Source organism: Nannospalax galili, unplaced genomic scaffold, assembly GCF_000622305.1.
Source record: "Nannospalax galili isolate Female #2095 unplaced genomic scaffold, S.galili_v1.0 scaffold1154, whole genome shotgun sequence".
NCBI lineage: Eukaryota > Metazoa > Chordata > Mammalia > Rodentia > Spalacidae > Nannospalax > Nannospalax galili.
The window spans coordinates 157,692-178,180 of NW_008335437.1; the positions used below are offsets into that span (position 1 = coordinate 157,692).

At 44.1% G+C, this 20,489-nt stretch overlaps 1 protein-coding gene across 4 annotated transcripts in view; it reads left to right on the forward strand.

Annotated features, from left to right (window-relative positions):
• Tenm2 (teneurin transmembrane protein 2) overlaps positions 1 to 20,489 on the forward strand; it is a 307,755-nt gene that overhangs the window by 82,801 nt on the left and 204,465 nt on the right. For 3 of the 4 annotated variants that reach the window (XM_029562084.1, XM_029562085.1, XM_029562086.1), the window contains exon 4: positions 9,118 to 9,240. The exons of the other annotated variant lie outside the window; for it this stretch is intronic. In XM_029562084.1, the coding sequence (XP_029417944.1) occupies positions 9,118 to 9,240 (123 nt within the window). The remainder of the gene's footprint in view (positions 1 to 9,117; positions 9,241 to 20,489) is intronic. 4 annotated transcript variants of the gene reach the window in all.

Here is a 20,489-nt window from a genome sequence, read left to right on the forward strand (position 1 = left end):
TCAACTTCTTCATGTGCAAAACAGGAAAACAATATCTATGGCTCATGGTTGGCACATGCTAATCGTTAAAAAAAGGTGGCCTTAATTACTGCTGTTGAAGTGGCAAAGTGCCCAAGATCCAGCAGGAAGTGAGGGCTGTTTGTTGAGCACCACTTATATGCCAGATACTCTGAGACCCTGCCTACTTTATTGTACCTACTCCACACTATCCATCAGTGTGAGCATTCTTCTCTCTGTAGAGATGTAACCATGCACCATATCATGATGTACCAGTCAACAATGGACCATAAGTGTGATGGCCCTGTAAGATTACATTGCCCTGTGACATTGTAGCTGTTTCAATGTGCAAGTCCCCTCTATGGTGCTCACACAATGACAGAATCACCTGATGGTGCATTTCTCAGAACACATCCTATCATTAAGTGACACATATGTCTATTGAGGGCAAGACACCTGGTTAAGAGCACATGCTTTGTTCTGAAACCAGCTGCCCCCAGCCCCAGGAGCCCCGGGATTCCTGCATACCCTCCTCTGTAAAATGAGGATGACAGCATTCCATGTTTCTGGTTTGTTGCGAAGCGTAAGTAAAGTTTTAGTGTAAAGAGCTTAGAAGAGTGTTCCACACTGAGAAAGTATTAACAAAAATGCTAGCTTCTATTACAGCTAAGAAAAGATACTCAGAGAGGTATGTCAGCTCATCCAAGGTCATCTGCTCACAAGTAGCATATACAAATTCAAACCAAGATGGGAATAAACTAGGTGTATTCCAGAGACCTAGGATAAGGAGGCAGTTTTTCCTTCACCCCATTCCTAAGCCTTGCCCACTCCAAATTTTCCACCCAGGTTCAGGCTGCCTTTTGTGGCTCTATAGTTGAGATCATTGCTCTTAGGAGCAATGTACTGGGGGGCTTCCTGCAAGGCTCAGGAAGGGAAATGAGTCCCAGCCCTTCCTCACCCCTTAACTTGTTGCTACTTAAGGAAAAACCTCCCCAGAACCCAGTCTGATGAGGGCCATTGCTGGCACAGGCCTGACCCCCTGGCCACTTCTTACAGGAGCCGCTTTCCACGGGAGACTTCTCCCTCTTTGTTCCAGCTCACATTGCACATCTCCCCCGATCGATATGACATCTCATCCTCTAAAACATTCATATGTCTGCTTCCTAGGATTCCTGTGGCCGCCTGCCACGTGCAGCCCCCTTGCCTCACCTTTACAGTCGGTGGTCCCCCAATCTGTCCCCTTTTTAACAGGGCTGCCTGGGTGCTGTTGTTTAAAGAAAGGCAAATATTGTTTGGGCTGTCAATACTGAATGACAAGCCAGGATGTGGGGGGAGAGTGTCTGAGTATATATGCATGGATTGTGGGGACGTGTTTTGTTATCACAAAAGCTCTTAAAATCCCAGCCCATGATTTATTTGGTGAATAAAACCTCCCGATATTATCATTCTCTAAAGGTGTTTTGATCACATGGGCCCTTTCTTGGAGAAAGAAAGGCTTTTCTTTTATTTCTTTCCAGGGAAAAATAGCAGTAGGAACGGGGTGGTCTAGGTGGGAAATGGCACCGTTGGGCTGATGGCTCAGAGCATGTTTTTATCTGCAAAGGGATGCTCCGGTTCTGTGGACAATGGACTGACTGACTGGGACGGAGTGCGGGTACCTTCCAGGCACTCCGCACAGTGGCCGTGAGCATGTGTCTGTCTCAGGTATTGATTTGCTTGGTGATGCTGAGAGTGAGGGAGTGTTGTTAGAGGTCAGCTCAGCATACCACACACCACGCCCACGCTATCAACAGTGGCCACCTGCCGAGCACCAGCAACAAGGGACTCCAGAGAGGAGTGGGCATGACACCGAAGCTGTGACCCTACACATCCAGAAGCTACAACAAGCCCTGTTTGTTTCCGCCAAACACAGGAATTGATTAATCTCATTCCAGTTCCTACTCACTGTACCCTCAGCCTGTCACAAGATAGATTAATGTGCCAGGCACTTCTTTGTGGATTCTTCTTGTCTAGAAAACATACTGCTCCCTGGTCCCAGAGCTGCCTTTTGGAACTGTCACCTTGTCCTCATGGCAGGCATGAGGCAGGGGTTAGGGAGCCTCCCTGCTTGGGGGAGGGACTAGAATCAGGAAGACACCAGACAGAGTCCTTGCTGAGGAGGTTTTAGGACAGTGATGGAAGGATAAGGGCACCTCTAGGAGATGGAAACGGGTGGCGTTTCTCCAAAGTCCCTGCTCATTCAAGTGGTCTTGCCAGGATTCTAGGATCACTTCCCCCTCTCTTCTTCGCTCTTCTCTGTAAGTCCTGGGCCGTGAGGTTTACACCCCTAGGCCGCCATGCTTGGCAGCTGCAAACTGAAACTTAGACAGAGGTAAATAAGTTTCCCAAGCATCCTGTGCAAATCCCATTGCTGGTAAAGGGATTTGTGGGCGTCACTTCCATGTGGCACTTTGAAAATTTATTCCATTCAGTGTATTGCAACACTGTCTGAGAAAAATAAGAAAAATCATTTCACCGAGGCAGTTAGAAAGGGATTTTTTTTAAACTCCTTTGAGATTTAAATTTTTTTAATTCCTTTTTTAAGTCTCAAGGCATTTTCGAGAATGTTATTCCTCGTGGTTTTATTTGCATCTCTTCTTTTGCGTGCAGAAGGTAATTTTGGCAGCGGCAGCAATCTTAAAAAAGGATACTATTAAGGCATTGCAGCAGCCCTCTCCTCCCTCCTCAAAAAGAAAGAGAAACACTATATTCAGCCGTACCCCAAAAGATGAATAGCAGACTGCCTGGGAAAAGCCACCATAAGCTGATGTCAGCCAGCCCAGCAGCTAAGTCACCAGACATTTCTTTTACATTGGCAACACTGGATCTTTAGGTTAAACAGCAAAATGATGGTTGACCAACTGTGATATATTCTTGGAGGACGAATGTCTGCTTAAAGGAGGTTCCTGTCCCTCAGTGGACTTGGGCAGCATTCACCAAGGAATTCTGGAGCCTTCCTTCCTGGTTCAACCTAGAAGCAGTGATTCCAGTAGAAAACTCTGGAGGCAAACATCCCCCCCAGAGCAGGACAGGGACTTCAGAGAATGGACTCACTCATCAGCACAGTATGGCAACTTGGGCCTCTGGCTATGAAGTGATACCTGTCAGGGTCTAAATCCCAGATTTCCTGTTTATTAGTGGTGTGACCCTGGACAAGTCAACCTCTCTGAACTTCATTGTTCTTATCTGCAAAATACAGATTTCATTTGCACTACATAGGGTAAGACTAGAATACAGTGAATTTTTCATCATTTTCAAAAAAAAAAAAAAAAAAAAAAAAAAAAGACTAGAATAAAGTAAATTTTTTTTCGTTTTTAAAAAAAAAAAAAAAAAAGATCTTCCAGTGTTTCCTATCTTGCTTAAAAAAATAGCAGGGTCCTTCCAAAGGTACCTGTCCCTCAACCCCCAAGAGCACCAACTTTCCACTTTCCTTTCTTACACTCTGGCTTGGAATGCTCATCTCCCATATCAGTGCAAACTGCTGACTTACTTCCTTAAGGTCTTTGTGTGGACTTACCCATCATGACATCGTCGTTGCTTCCAGTGTTTCCTATCTTGCTTAAAAAAATAGCAGGGTCCTTCCAAAGGTACCTGTCCCTCAACCCCCAAGAGCACCAACTTTCCACTTTCCTTTCTTACACTCTGGCTTGGAATGCTCATCTCCCATATCAGTGCAAACTGCTGACTTACTTCCTTAAGGTCTTTGTGTGGACTTACCCATCATGACATCGTCGTTGACCAGTCTTCATTACAGGCCCTTCTGGATGTGTGCCCCCATCCTCTTCTTTCCACATGTGTTTAGTTTCCCTGCCTCCCACTAGAATGTAAGTTTCATGAGAGCAAGGATTTTGTTTTGTCAACTGTTTTCTTCCTGGTGCCAGGACACGACTCAGTGCATGGTATGAGCGCAATAAATATTTGCCAAATGATAAATAATGAATAAATAGTGTCGTTAAGGTAATTAGCCCAGTCCCTGGCATGTTGTCAAAATAAATGTGAATCGTCATCATGGGTGAAGAGGTTCATTTGCATGTGTTAATTTTCACTGCTGTCTACAAAAGTGGCTTTACGGTGCCTTGCACGTTCAGGGTCAACACCTGTGCATGTTAGGCCTGGTCATCCCACTAGTCCTCTCCTCTCAGCAGGGACACCTTAAGAATCTGCCCCATTTCCCACAGGAGTCCTGCCATCGTGCGCTTAATTGGCTGGTATAGAGGCAGGGAGATCCAGCCCTGACCCTTCCCGTCATCTTCCCATTTCTGAATGTGCTCTGACATCAGCTCAAAGACCCTGTGCATCTGCCCGCATGCTGAGCCACAAGACCCAGCAGGCCTGGCTCCTTCCTTCACCTCCTGGGGCTCTGTTTGGCCCCGCAGTCTTGCATTTTCAAAGGGAGAGTCCAATCTCCTCCCCAGGTTATATATCGACAGGCCTGATCTTTAAAGATACCCCTTGCTCCTGGGGGCCTGCTCAGCAAACACAGAGCATCTGTGGTTCCATGTTTGCCCTCTTTGACAAGCAGGGGCTGAGCAGCTCTCAGGGAAGTATTGCTGACATATTGATTGACTCTCTTGTCAGGTTGATCCTCTGCCAGCCAATGAACATAGAAGGTTCTAAATGGCACCCAGCAGGACCCACACATACCTTAATTACTATTTCAGACAACCCCTCGCAAGCTGCCACTTTTTAAGGCCTAGGATCTTCCTGTTCTTGTGTTTGTCGGGAAATCCTGTTTCCTACAACCAACCCCACCTTTCCTTTAGCTTGGGTTCTCCCTGGGTATTTTATTTGGAACCCATCTGGCACCCGAACACAACAACTTCAGTGAGAAATTATTAAAGCACCTGCAGGCAGGTCTACCTGACACTGGGGATCTGTGTGTGGTCTTCGCATGCAGAGCCTTGGTTTCTTTTCAACACTCTAGGAAGCTTTTCTCCAATTAGCCAGAGGGATACTTCCAGAGTTTGGCTGCCTGCTGTGTTTTCAGTGGCTGATTTCCCAGCTGCCACCTGGATTCCATGCGCTTCCACTTGAAGCCCTTCCCCGTCCCATCCTTTCTGACCCATGGAGCCCTGTTGTTCCATCCCAGGGTCTCTCTGGAGCAAAGCCTGTCAAGTCATGATGAATTGTACATTTCGGCTGTCGGCGGGGGTGGGTAATGTGGAAGAGAGGGCCTCAGGAACTCATTTCACTTCTGACCCGAACATGGTCTGAACTGGACCTTTTGGGATGTGCTGCTGGGGCAGAGGAGAGGACTACCCCAAGGTAAGATATGAAGTAATGAGCATTTATGTGAAGGATTGAGAGGAAGAAGCAATTCTGGTGGCTTTTCCAAGACATCTCGTCTTTCTAGTCTAGCTATAGTAACAGAAAAAGATTAGGTAATTATAATATTCAAATATTTTTCCTGACTCTGGAAACAAACATAGTACCTCTAAATATATGTCAGTTCTTCCTGTCTAGATTTCCAAAAGGTTCCTGGCCCATTAAAAAACTCTAAAGAATTTTACAGAGATCTATTGTATAAAAGTATCCTGTTTCACTTCATTGTGAGTGAGTAGATCAATCAGGGTAGACAAGGGCACGCTGCTGTAACAAAGGACCCCAAACTGTAAGTAGTTCATGACCTTAACAATTCATTACTTCCCTCACTCTATTCTAACATTTACCAGCTATGGCTCTGACCTATGGTATGTTCACTCAGGACCCCAAATCACTGTGTGATGCCGTGTATGCCGCAGATCACAAGGCCACATCTGAAATCAACAGGGTAAAGAAGTATAAGTTCCCTCAGGCACAGGCAATATACATAATAAATGACCATCCACCGCCCCACTAAGATTATCATGAATTCTGAGACAGAAACAAGTCTGAATGAGATGCCATAGACTTCATAAGTATAAAGTTTTTTCACTATAAAATATGAAGCAGATAAACCCCTTCCCAACATAGCTATATTCTGATTCTGGAATTCCCTGTGTAAAACTTCACAGTCAGTATTTCCCCCATCTGTGAATTGGGTACCATGATAGTACCACTTTGGGATTCTTTAAGTTACTGTCTACTTCAGTGCCTGAATGCAGAGAGAGTGCAATGCTTGATAGTAGGTATTTGATATACTGAGGATTAAAATAGCCTTCTCTTTATATCCTAGTCCTCTTCGCTTCTTGGGTCATTTTTACCCTCTTCTCTGAACCTCAGTACTATGGATTTTTTATTTAGAAGCATATAATGTTCCATAATTCAAGCTTCCAAGTGTGTCCCCATGTGCCATTTTCTGTCCTAATAAACATGCATGCAGTTTCTAAGTTTGGGACACCATCCACTCTTCCAGGGGCTGCACATGCATAACCTCTCTCTGGCCCCCCAGAGGCCATTACTCTACCTGTAAAGGAACCTTTACAAAGGGAAAGGGCGAGACCAATTGAAGAACCAGTTTCTCAGCCTGAACTATAGAACCAATCAGTAGGCAGAATTTAAGAAAGAGTTCTCATTAGTCAGGAACCACATTTACTTCACAGCTCCCCTGGGTCTCTATCCTGAGGATACTGTAGTCCATTCCCACAGGCCAGAAAGATAGTCTCATTTTCTTCTTCAAGTCCGAGACAACAACAAAGAAATGCCAACAAAGCCTATTTCCAATGCCCCCCTAAAAAGAAAGGGCAGTTGTGTCCCTTGTTATAAGTCTCACTTATTTACTTAGCATTCCATTCAATGACAGGAAATATGCCCAAACTTGAGTTTCCTTCCTGTGTATAGCTTGAGGGTGGACAGACAGGTCCTGTGCTCAGCACTTTGGCTTTTCCCCTTTTCTCATCTCTAGCTCACTTATTTTTCTTTTCATTCGGGGAGTTGCCTGAGAAGTGATTCACATGCTCTGACCCTAACGTTTTCAACTTCATGTCTAGTTTTCTTGTTTGCTAGAATACTGTTAATAATAATAATAATAATAATAATAATAATAATAGCTACCGTGGAACCAAAAGGAAAAGAAAATTAAAGAGGCAGGAGGGAAGGTACCCTTGAAAACAGAATGCGATATCGCTGGTGTCCCCTTTATGCTTAGAGTACTCTGTTCCGTGTTCCCAAAGCTGATGGCAGCAATCTGCTCCATACCTTGGAGTACAAACCTGAGCACTGTAAGATGAGAGCAGTCCTGACGAGCAATTTCACATGGATGGGGCATTGGGGAGGATGTTATCTTTGCCTGCCAGGACCCACTGCTCCTTTCCATAGACATGAAAATCAAAGCTCTGCTAGGCTGGGGCCCCAGCTGTACCTGTGACGCTTGGTGGCGACGTCTGTCTCAGCACTCGGGGAACCCTCCTCCAAAGAGCCCCTTCTGTAAGCACTGCAGCAGCTGGCTCCGGGCAGGCTCCGATAACCCAATCGTATCCTTTTTTGAAAAATCATTTTAAAACAGCTAATTCCTTGGCTCCCTTCACCTGGTAATTACAAATCAGAAGCTGCCGTTACCTTGAAACAACCACAATTAGTTCTCATTTCCTGACCTCTGTATGGTGAAAATATGTCATTATTTGAGGCAATAGAATCTGGTCTCTTCAAGTAAGTGACCTACATATAATGGATAAAGTGCAGGAGAAAATTGGGTGTTACCTTGACGGAAAGAGTACAGTAAATGTCGCTTATTCTTATTAGTATTTATCGTCTTGGAAAGTTGAGACAGTGGGCCTCACACGTCCTGGCAATGTATAGAAGGAAAATGTGGTTGTGCGGTGCTGAAGTCTGTGAGGGAAAAGTAGACACACTCGAAAATGCCTTGCCACCTTAATCTACGGCCATCAATCTAAGCGCATTGTTTGAAGATAGGTTTTTAACCTTAATAGAATGCAGCCTGACTCTAAGTGGTGGAAGGCATGCAGAATTAATTGCTATGTGAACAATTTCCTAAGCATTGTTAATTGTGTTTCCTGTGGTTAATTGTTTCTCCCATCCCCACATCAAACTCAGAACTTTCCCTTGTCAACAGCCCTTTCTATCCTGCTGAGCTGAAAACAGGAGCAACAGCATCAACCTGTGTCCACTGAAGCACCGGATAGTCAGGGTGCAGTTATTGTTTGCCCAGGAAAGATATAGGGGAATGAGCTCCTTACTCATTCACAAATGAAGCATCTCCTAGGTGAGGGCTTTAAACAAAAGCAGATGTTTCATTCCCCTCAGTAAAAAGAACTCACTGAGATCCATCAGGGCTAGTGGTGTATTGAGTTTGTTAAACTGTAGCTATCTGCACAGGCAAAGTAACAAGACCAGAAGTTTGTCTGGAGAGTGAGGCTGTACATGGAAGTCAAGACTTCTGCAAATGTACTTGTTTCATGAGGAAGGCAGAGGCCATGTTCTAAGCTTCCACAGTCAGGAGAGACAGAAGAAGTACTGGTTTGGTTTTGTTTTACACTGTTCTGTTTTTCCAGGAAAAGGCTCCAATCTGCTATTATCATACACACCTACATCCCCTTAAGTGCAAAAAGGTATACACTTATCATAAAAAGAGGTGGAAAGAAAAGAATCTTTTCCAAAGTTTGACACTGTTAGATAGGCAGACTTCCAAATGCGACTGCTGATTCCTCCGGCTGTGTTGGCATTTCAGAGCTGGTCTAATGGGACCAGCAGGCCAGTGCCATTCGAGTAGCCTTATTTTTGAATCAGGCACCTTCTAACCAGTTTGGGTAACCCATCCTTTGTCATCACCCCTGGACTACCTTTCTGATGCACTTGTGTCCGACGTATGGGAAAGCAAAGCAGAGGGGTGACGGGCACCCTTTTCTGTGATCCCCAAAGGACACACGCCCCTTAAAGATCAGAGCTCTGTGTGCTCCTCCCTCCTCCACTTCCTACAAGGGGCGTTCCCCCTGAGGCTGTGAGCTGCAGACAAAGCAAAGGAGACCTCACCCCTCCATTGCCACTTTCTGTATTTAGCTGATCCCTGAGGCCCAGGGCAAGCCATTTTTGAACTGCAGCTTCCTTAAAAGGCAGTGGCTTGGAAAAAGGCACCTGGCCCTCCCCCTTGACATTTGCATTGCTGAATTATCTATTCATATTTTCATTACTTTGTCTCTCCTGCAGCAATGCATCTGCTCGGACTCAATTGGCAACTCCAGCCGGCAGATGGACACACCTTTAACAATGGCATAAGGACCGGCTTACCAGGAAACGATGATGTGGCAACAATGCCATCTGGAGGCAAAGGTGAGGTTACAGCTGCTGCTTGCCCTATTGAGGTCACAGGAAAATTCAGAGCTCTCGCCAGCTGCTTCAGGTTTTTTAATCCAAATCTTGGAAGGTATGCAAAAAGGAAAAAAGAAAAGGGAAGAAAAAATACTGCCTTTCATAGGTGCTCCCGTTAAAAGCTGTTTGCGGTTCCTGTCTGTTGGCTGTGTTTGGCTAGAGTCACTTGGAACTGGCATGGTGCCTGCTCTAAGCAGTGTGCATACCTATACTATCTACAGCAACCGGCTAGCTAGCACGCTTGAAAGCATCCCAAGGCCTGGGCAGCAGCAGCAGCAGCAGCAGCAGCAGCAGCAGCAGCAGCAAAATCCTGCCTATCGGAGGCAGGGAGGCAGTACATGCCACTAGCCTGGGGTCCCTCTCCCATAAGGAGAGATACGGCCTCCCTAGGGAGTATGCTCGCCTGGCTTGCCATGAAAGAAACAGAGCTGTTCTGCTTTGGGGGAGAATAGAAAGGAGTTTTGACAACTCGGCAACAAAGCTTCCCTTCTCAGAACAGTAGAGAGGACAATAGAAATGCTCATTGAAGCAATCAGGCAACTGTATTCTTGTAGGGGAGAAAAATAGGTGCTAACAAGGTGCTAAGAAAGAGGAGAGAAAACAGAACCATGGGGAGGTGGGGACTTTGGAGCAATTAAAAGACAAGAGCATCTGGGCACAGCTAGCAGGGCTATTGGTGGAGTTTGTTGAATTCAGGATGGAAATCAGGAAAGAGAGAGAGAGAGAGTAAAAAGCTTCTCCAAACAGAATTTTTCAATCTACCTCTTAGCATAGGCATCCAGCACACACATACACATGCACGTGCACGTGTGCACACCCCACACACAGATTGAGGTTGTGTGTACAACCTCAATTTTAAAAAATATACTATAGAAGTATTTCAAAGAAAATGGAAGTCCCCTTTACTAGGCATCATATGTGCCCAGCTTAGTATAGTGTAACTTCATAAGCTCCAAAAGTAGGGAACTCATCTCTGAGAAATTCAGGTTCAGGGTGTTCTAGAAACTTACCCAAAGGAAACAAGTTGACAGGTTCAAATGTGAATTCAGATCTGCACGATGTGCATCTTTGGGGTTTTTATATATCAGTCTTCTGCAGAGAAGATTCTAGAATTCCTCTGCCTTGGGTGTACATAAGTTACCTACCCTAACATACTAATTATCCTTTAAATCTTCCTCCCCAGAACTGGCCTACAACTCTGGGTAGGGCTCTTCTTCCTTTTTATCCAGTCTTTAATAATCGCTGTTCTCATCTGTCATAATCATAACACTAAATTACCTTTACGTAAGCATGGAAAAGTTTTATGGGAGGATGAAATGATCTGCTTTCCATTATCAAGTAGCTAAAACTAGACCTCAGAATGAAAAGTGTATTTTACCTGAACTGCTCTCACTGACCACAAAGTCCAGAGCTAAATTTATTGGGCTCAGATTTGAAATCTATTCATTTCCAATACTTGACCCCCTGTACCCCTTAACTTCCCTTTACAGACATGACTCTTAGCCTGGGCATTTTTGCTGCTCAGGAGACATTTGGCAATGCCTGAAGTATTTTTTGTTTTGTTTTGTTTTCTTTTTTTTTTTTTTTTCCACTGTCACAAGTGGAGGAGGTATATCTAGTGAGTAAAGGCCAGGGTGTTGCTAAATGCCCTACAGTACATAGCCACCCTCCTATGGTGAAGAACTACCTCCATTCAGAGTATCAGTAGGAAGCTCTTGGAAGCTCCCTAAACCCTTCCTTCAGGGAGTCTCTGCTAGGTGTTTTATCTATTATTGTCCTTTAATCCACAAGTCAGCACCTCCATCCTTTCAGATGAATCAGAGTACACATTTGAAAGTGACGATGTAGATTATCCCACCAGGCATGGGATGTGTAGACAGGCACATTCTAAAGTTAAGTGAGAGTACTTCTGAATACTAGCCATCACACTGGAAGCCAGTGATCCTCACAGGCCTCCAGACATGAAAATAACCCCTTCCCTTTTGTCATTATACTGCATTTCCAAACTCTCCTCGGAGTACAAGCCTTAGGAATATGCATCTTTTAAATTAACAAATGAGGAAACACACGTTCCTTTGTGACTTTGTCTTTTTGTTTGTTTGGTTTTGGTTTTGGGTTTGGGTTTGGGTTTTTTTGAGACAGGGTCTTCTTGTAGCCCCAGCTGTCCTGAAACTATGTAGAACAGGCGGCCTCGAACTCACAAAGATCCACCTGCCTCTGCCTCCCAAGTGCTGCGATTAAAGGTGTGTACCACCACACCCAGCTCCTTTGTGACTTAGAAAAGACCAGAATATTCCGCTCCCTGTGCAGTGTGCCTTTAAACATATTGTGCAACCATGCAACACCACCGGGTCAGATATTTTCCACGTGAGTTGTGAGACAGGCTGTTTGCCAAATCATTGTCCAATGAGTTTTGTTGATCTGGCCCTTATAAAAAGTGTGAAATTTCAAAATTGCTTAAAGATGAAAGAAAACTTAACGCATCTTCTTGCCTGATACCAAAACAGTACTTGTTTAATGACTGAAGATACCAGCTCTCCATCTTCAGTTATTTTTAAGGTAGTCTTGTAAAATGACTAGAAGCATTTTTAATGTCCTTGAGTGACTTGAGGTTAGAATTTCTCAGCCCAGTGACCTCCCCACTCCTCTCTCACCAATTCTATACGTTTAGATAACCTAAATCAATTCCCATCGACCACTTTCCCAGTGTTTCAAAGAGACAATCAAGACATATTGGCAATAAGTTAATTAAATAACACCCCTTCCATTTTTTGTGGTATAGGATAATCCTTCACTCCGATGTTTTAATCAAGATTCACCACACATTGCCAGGGAGGTTAATCTTATTAAGCAATTACTGGGTAAGTATCCAGCAAGAGCAAATTAAAATGTAAGCAAAACACGAGCATGTGAGTCCCGTCTAAGATGGCATATCGATAGAGATTTCATTACCTGGTCTTTAGGAGTATTTACATTGTGCAGGTTTGGGAAGGAGTCTAATAGACAGGGCAGCCTCCACACTCTGATATGTTAGTGGAAACAAAGCTCTTGATTAATTAGTTGGGAGAGTATGTTCTTGGTCTTTGTCTTCCTTTCCCTTTTCCATTTGTTGTTGTTCATGGCTGATTTTCTTTTCCGCTGTCTTTCAATTAAACCTTAACGTGCATGGCCTTGGGTTTCACATCAAGAAGAAAGAACACATGGACTGCCAGAATCACTCACCATCTAGTGTGTATTTCTATGTTCAAAGGAATGAACTCATACATCTTCATTAGCAGGACACAGAGCACTGTTTCTATAGATCTGGGATTAGATAAGCCTTGAGAATGAAGATTCAATACAGTATTCTGACCTGGTCAGATAGCATAAAGGGATCCAGTTTGATTGCCTGGGCCCAGAGACAAGGCATACAGGAACTTTAAAAGGGCACAACATCGGCAGCGGGTTTGTGCACTGATCTTGAGAAAAAAATATACTCCCAATTAGAATTTCATGGATTATTCTGAAAATCCATCAGTCATTTTAAATTCCTAGTGTCCTCTGTGTCAAGGTTAGCAAACCACATCTCATGGACCACCTGTCATTGTAACGATGGTGCTTTGGAACATAGCCACTCTCATTGGACTGGAGGGTCAAGTAGGTATAATGGACTCCACAGCCCATATAAACAAAAATATTTACTATCTCACCCTTACCAAAAAAAAAAATTGGTGATTTTTCTATATCATTTCCAAACTCATTTCTTCTTTTCTAGAACTTTTCCTATACCCAAGTTGTAGAAATTTGAGGCTCCAACACCCCAGATTTTCTTTCTTGCTCGAGCTTTGTTCTGATACCGTCTTCATGACTTTTCACTGAAAAGTCCTACAGATCAATATAGGATTCTGGGACTGAGATGACTGGATACAGTGCCAACTCCATCCTGTAGCATCTGGTGGACTTCATGCAGTCATTCATCCTTTTCCAGATTCCTGGTCCTTTGTGTGGAATGACGCTCCCTCACAAGTTTGTGATCCAGTATAAATGAGACAACCTTTTCAGAACACTGTGTGCTACCAGGCAGTGGACAAGCAATCCACAAATCTTCATCGTCACTAACATGGCCATCACTTCTTTCAGTTGGTCCATTTAACACATCTCCATGAATTGCCACTTCATATGAGAGGCTGGGCTAGCCCAAAGGAAAGGCTGCCTTCAGAACGGCAAGAGGAGCAACTTCATCCTCCTCCCTTTACCATCTAAGCATTAACACAAATCCCAGATGAGAACTTTGTCCTGCACAAACTGGATGAGGTTAGTGGAAAGCAGGACTTCCCATTCCAAAGGGCTGGTGTGGAGGGCAAGCTGGCTGGCTCCCGTAGCATTATTTGTCTCTTGCAGCTTGAGCTCCATCACCGCCAGCCTGTCTGTTTTAAGCCCTACCATTCTCGGTTTATAACTCAGCTGTAAACATTTATTTGTGCCTGAAGCACATTTCTTTCCTACCCTTTGAAAAAAAAATCAGAATTTCCAGATGGTATGCAAGTTGGAAAAAAATGGCAAAGACTGTTATTCTGTTTAGAAACATGTTTTTCTACACTTGCCCTTTCAGCAAAAACTTCATAATGATTTTTACTAGTTGGCTTAATGCATGATGCTAGGAGCCAGATTAGCAGGGAGGTTGGTAATTCTTCCTCTGGCTCCCATTACTCAGCCTCTCGATGCACACAGCCCAGGATTTCAAATGATCACTTCTCTGCATGGGACTTTTCCAAAGTTGGTGATGTTCCCAGAAGGGTGAGGGGTCAAACATCACCTTACTGCACATCTACTGGCAAAAACACCAGCGGCTTAAGTGCCGATGCAATTCCTGTCATTCTGGAGACCATGTTGTTCCACCATTGTTACAGCTGGGTACCAATTAAGTATTCACACCGATGGGTTTGTGGTTCAGACTGGCACCCTCTCTCCACTCTAAGTTGAATAGTTTCTGTTGTTCATAATGTCACTCTGGCTTGACGTGGGCACAAGTGATGTGATCATTTCCCTGCCCGTGAATTTGCTTTTCTTCTCATTGGTCATCCTTCTTCCTCAGAGTCAACTTACACATCCAGAGCTCTTCTTCCTGCTCTCCAGTCTTCTGTGCATCCCTTCTGCTTACTGTGGGGTCTGAAATGCAGTCCACATAATAGATATATGGAGTTTTGAGTCCAGCAGAAAAGGTGTTTTGTGTGGCTTTATCCCACCTCCACCACCGAAGAGCTGCAGGGCTTTAAGCAAGTCACATCCATCAATCTTGGTTTCCTCATCTGAAAAATAGGAAAAGCATCAGGTTATCAGGAGGTTCTGTAGCAAGGAGTACTACTCCTTACATTTTAGTTACTGTCAACACTGATCCACTGAGTGGCATAGTAACTCAGATGAGTTCACTGAAGGGTCAGAGGTAAAAATATTTGACTCTCAGTAGTAAAGACATGGCTATTTTCACCTAAGGTAATATACAAAGTCTACATACAGACTCTAGACCTAAGGATTTTATGAAAATAATCTTGCTGCGTAGTCCTGTGAACATCATCCAGGAGCGGCATCTCCCACTGTGGGAATCCCTTCATACAAGGAGCCAACATACAAGGCTAACTGAGGCTGATGGTGGCTCAGACAAGCTCTGTTCTTCAGCAGCTAACCTAAGGTCCTTACAGGATCTCTTGGGTTACCTTTTGGTTAAATGGAAGCCTCAGAGGGTTGTCCTGATTCTCAAATAAATGGAAACAAAGTGCAATGACTGGAGCAATATTCTGATTTCAACTTTATTTGCAATAGATAAAAATATGTGAGGCAGAATAATCTGCAAGGCAGATTTATGTGGCAGTGCCTCCGGAGCTCAGTTAAGTTAGGAAGTATTAATATGAGGCCTCATTTCCCCGTATGACTACAAGTCCATTTCGTTTATCACTTGTTTGGGGAATAGTTTCGCTGTTTCCATAAATGAGTTATGGTAACATGTTCTGAAATGATTAACTCCTAATGTGGCTATGGAAAGCTGTCATTTTGCTCAACATCAGTCTTATTTAACTGGTTGAAATTTTAGGTACACATTTCAGAAGTAGGCAATAGTTTCACATTTACATGAGCAGTCTTCCGTGGAGTAAAGAGTTGGATGGTCATGTAAAATTGATCATTAGAATGTTGCCCCTCCCCACAAAAAAAAAGAAAGAAAGAAATCCCAATGATATACGAGAGATGTGCTCACCAGAGCCACAGGATGTCAGATGTCTGCCTCTTGGGGACAATGGTCATCACATCCACTTTCATCTTGCTGCTCATGGATAGACAGGCAAGACTGCCATGGAAGCGCCCGATCTGGGAAGCAAGAGCTGAACCTAGTCCTGTTTCCCAAGCTGTCTTTCCCAGCCATAGCCTACCCTATCACACTGGGCAGACTCTCCCAGGATGATCACAGGATGCTCTATCATGCCTCCTTTCTCCTGAGTCCCCCCAACTCAATCGCAATCCAAGCCCATAGGACCCTGGACTCAAGGCAACCTAGGCTCTGGGAGCATGGGATGGGAATAGGATATGTGATATAAGCCCCAGCTCTACATGGACCAAAGATTATCTAGGAGCAAATAGATACTTGATAAATATTTGCTGCTTGAGGTTGAGAAGCTGACCCAGCCAAATGCTTGGGATGTTCATTCATCATTGTTAAGTGCAGACTGGCTGTGCTTCACTCAGGCAGGTGCACAGAGTGGCCCACGTGAGAAGCAGCTCGCACCTTTGGAGTCATTGAACTGGTGGCTTTGACTGTTCTGGCCCTTGTTTCTTAATATGAGTGGTCTGTACACTGCCCTTGTCAGGCTGCAGGTGTACTGGGATGTGTGTGGCCCTTTGATTTCAGCTGCTTTGGAAAATGGTTGGGGCTTCATGGAGGCCCATTCCACCTCTTGGGACTCTTTTATCAATTGCATCTACTCTAAGCAGCCTATGTATGAAGTGAGGTCCTCACAGGTTTAGCCTTCATATCTGAGTTCACAGGTCTAGGTTACATAAGAGAATAGTGCACCAACAGACTAGAAAGAGGCAGAAACACCAACATGTCTGCAATATGGATGGGTTTAGTCCCCAGAAGTTCGTTATACAGATGGGGAGACAGAATCAGATGGGGGTGGTGACTGGCTGAAAAGGCACGCAGGTAGTTATTTTTGGAGTTGAGGTTCACATTTAGGGCTCATCAGCTCTAATGAGCCTTCCTGAGAACTTGGAACTTCTCCATGTGAGGACATCCCCCTGTGTGTAGAGATGGAATCTTGCTTGCTTTGGTTCCTTGCTATCTGTCTTTCCATGGTATCCTGCTGGAGATTATCGGCATGGTTTGGAAGAGCCTTGCTTCACATTCTCATCCATGGAACTTTTCTTTGTTCTAAGAGAACAGCAAAGATCTATGCTCCCACACACTGGCCCGGCACTTGACCACTAACCGCAGTAAGATGGGTCCCCATGCTGTAGCAATTCATAGTCTTTCATTGTTTTTAAAATTTAATGCACCTTGTTCTGGATAGCTTTAGTTGTCAACTTGACACACCTGGGTAGAGGGAACCTCAATTGGGGAACTTCCTCTATTGGACTGGCCTGTGGCCATGTCTGTGGGGCGTCTTCTTGATTATTGAGTGATGTGGGAGGGCCCAGCCCTCTGTGGTGATGCCACCCTTGGGCAGGTGGACTATGTTGTATAAGAATGCAAGTTGAGCCGGGGACAGGGGAGCAAGTCAGTAAGCGATGTTCCTCCATGGCCTGTGCTCCAGCTCCTGCCTCCAGGTCCCTGCCCTGGGTTCCTACCTTGAGCTCCCTGATGAACCATAGTTCATCATGACCTGGGAGATGTAAGACAAATAAATCCTTTCCTTCCAAGTTGGTATTGGTCAGAGCATTTTGTCACAGCAATGGATAAACAAACTAGAACACACCTATTTTCATGATTTTTTTAAAATTTCTTTGGCTATAAGGAGAATTATTGTCACCACTGGCAAATAAGAATGAGGTTTATGAACTAAGCATTGAATTGTAGCGAGGTTGGTTTCCTGTTTTTCATAGCTGCAATGTGGTTCTGAAAAGCAGTGTCCCTGATTTAAGAGTAACAGGCAGAAGCATGTAAAGGTAAAGGAGGGTCTTGGTTGTAACTTACTCAGTGTTTCAGATAAAAACTACACAGACACACATGCAGGTACACACATACATGCACCTACACAGACATGCATGCATGTGTATACGTATCATCTCTGTGTCTGAGGAGGACTTCTCCAACCTCCTACTGATACCAAAATCTATGGATCATCAAGGCCCTTATATAAAAATGCTGTACTAGGCTGGATATGAAGGAGTACACCTTTAGTCTCAGCACTTAAGAGGCAGATGCAAACGCATCTCTATGGGTTCTAAGCCAATCTGGTCTACACAGTGAGACCCTGCCTCAAAAAACAAAAAAAGCTGTGCTATTTGCATATAACCTAAACACATCCTCCTCTGTATGTTAAATCCTCTCTGTGTGACAGAGGTAGGCATGGTGCAATGTGGTATTCTGTACAGCTTAGAGAATACCAAGAAAAAAATACAGGTACAATTTCTTTTCAAATAACTTTGATCTGTATTTCATTGAATCAACATATGTGGACCCCTGAGATGTGGAGAGTTGTTTGTATATATATGTGCGTGTGTGTAAAGAATGCTAAAACAATTGTATGTCACACTTGCAAAACCTGATTATAGATTATAGAAATTCTAGTAACACTTGAATTTTTTATAAATCTGAAATTATTTCAAAATGAAAATTATATATATGAGTATGTATTTATATGAGTCCATATATAGGAAAGAGCTTTGCTAAAGCATTCAGCTGCATACCTGGGAAACTCAGTTTGATGGTTTTGATTACCATTCAACAGTGTAGGTGGCTTGCTCAGCATAAGGACATCGAGTTTGTTAAAACGAAAATCCCCTGCAAACCAACTAGGCTGATGGCTTCCTCCCCAGCCCCCCACACACTTCCACAGGTTCTCTGTGGATTGTTTAGAGAATGACTCTCCTAGCCTGTTCCATAACACATGGGAGGCTGGATAGAATGTAACTTATCATGTCTTGAAGTCTGTATCACCCTTATGTAGAGAAGAACATTGAAAGCTTGAGAACTAGACCTCCTAAAACCACGGTTTCTTAGTGACGGAAATGGAGTTCATTTCTGAATAGGTCATTACCATCTGTCCTTCCACAGTAGATTCAAGGTCATTAAGTGCCAGGGCCATGACCCTTGACTTTTGGTTCTAAATCTAAGGGCCTTTCCACTGTATTCCATGTCTCCTGTTATGTTTGTTTATTAATTAGACTTTGAAGGGAAGATACACCAGAAGTTTACTTGTGGCTCTTCCAGGCAGTCCACAAGGAAGGTTCTTTAAATAGTAAATTCCACACAGAGTTCTCAAAAGGTAATTTTATTTTTGAAAAAGTTCAGTTTCCATGCAGCTTTTCAAAATAAATCTTCCTTAAGGCTCTCCTGTCATCCAGTTGTCACAGAGCTTTGCTTAAAATTACCCACCAGATGGGCGGGTGGAACTGAGGCATTTCAATAGCCGTGGCACAGGGTCCATGCTGTGTGAGGTATGCAGGACACTGGGATACAGACAGCAGCTCTCTGGCCTCAGGGAGCAATGTGGAGAGAGTCTTGCTGAGGCCAGAAGAGTGGCTCAGGAGCATCAGCAGATACTGCAGGCTGCCTCCTAGCACAGTGAGAGTCAAACACAAGGTAGGAGCTCAGGGAGTGCAGGCATGTGGGGAAGGATTGAAGACATTACTTAGGAAGTATGCCTGACCTGGGCCAGACTCTGAGTCCACATTTAACCTTATTCCTCTAGTTAAGTCTGTTCCAAAGAAAACTAGACACTCTCAAGAGATTGTTATATATTTATGTTTATGCATATACATGCATGACCACATATACACCAAATTCTCTTTTTTCAAGTATTTTACTATTTTCATTTTATGTACATGAGCGTATTGCCTGCATGTGTGTAAGTGCAACTGTGTTGTGCAGTGCCCACAGAGGTCAGAAGAAGGTGTCGGGTTCCCTGGAAGTGGAGTTATGGAAGGTTGTTAGCCACCATGTTTGCTGGGAATCAAACACAGGTCCTCTGCACACCTGTGTCATGCAATGCCCTTGGAAGTCAAAAGAGGGCATTGGATCCCCTGGAAGTGGAGTTACAGGCAGTTGTTAGTTGCTGTTTGAACCCAGGTCTTCTGCAAGAGCGGTGGTCAGTGCTCTTAACCACTGAGTCATCTCTCCAGACCCCAAATTCTTTTTATTTTTTAAAGATTTTATTTTCTTATTTTTCATTTTATGTGTATGTATGTATTGCCTGCATGTAGGTAAGTGCACCTGTGTCATGTAATGCCTGCAGTGAACAGAAGAGGCTGTTCAGATCCCCTGGAACTGGAGTTACCGACAGTTGTTAGCTGCCATGTAGGTGCTGGGATTCGAACCTGGATCTTCTGGAAAGAACAACCAGTGTTCTTTAACCACTAAGCCTTCTCTCCAGCCCCAAACTCTCTTTTTAAAAATGCTTTTACTCCAAAAAGGAACCCAGATGTTTTCCTACATAGTTTTTTTTTTTTTAATGTGTATGAGTGTTTTGTCTGTATAAGTGAACCATCTGCATGTAATGCCCTCAGAGGCCAGAAGAGGGCATTGGAGCCCCTGGAACAGGAACTTTGACAGTTGTTTACTCCCATGTGAGTGCTGGGAACCCAACCCAGGTCTTCTGCAAGATCAGCCAATGCTCCTAACCACTAAGCTGTCTCTCCAGCCTCCAGTTTTTCATTCTTCTCTGATCATTTTTCATCCCCTGTGTCTGGCTCTCATTCATTTCACTGATTATGTATTAGGCCTGGTGCCAAGCTCTCCTTTTTGAACTTCTACTTGTTCCCCTCCTCAATAAGGTTTTCATTTGACAACCAAGGACTGGAGACCCAGAGAGATGAAGCAAATTGCTGGAAGTCATATCATGTGGAACCCAGGATCTGAGGCCTGACTAGCTGGCTCTAAAGCTTATAGTTCATCCTGCAATTGCCCTGCCTCATTCAGAGGGTGATGTATAAATAAGGGGAGCATCTAAAACCCTGGGAGTGTGGCTTCTGAGCAGGTGGTTTCTGCCCACTGAGAGCAGCAGCTGATTTCCTGAGCTCAG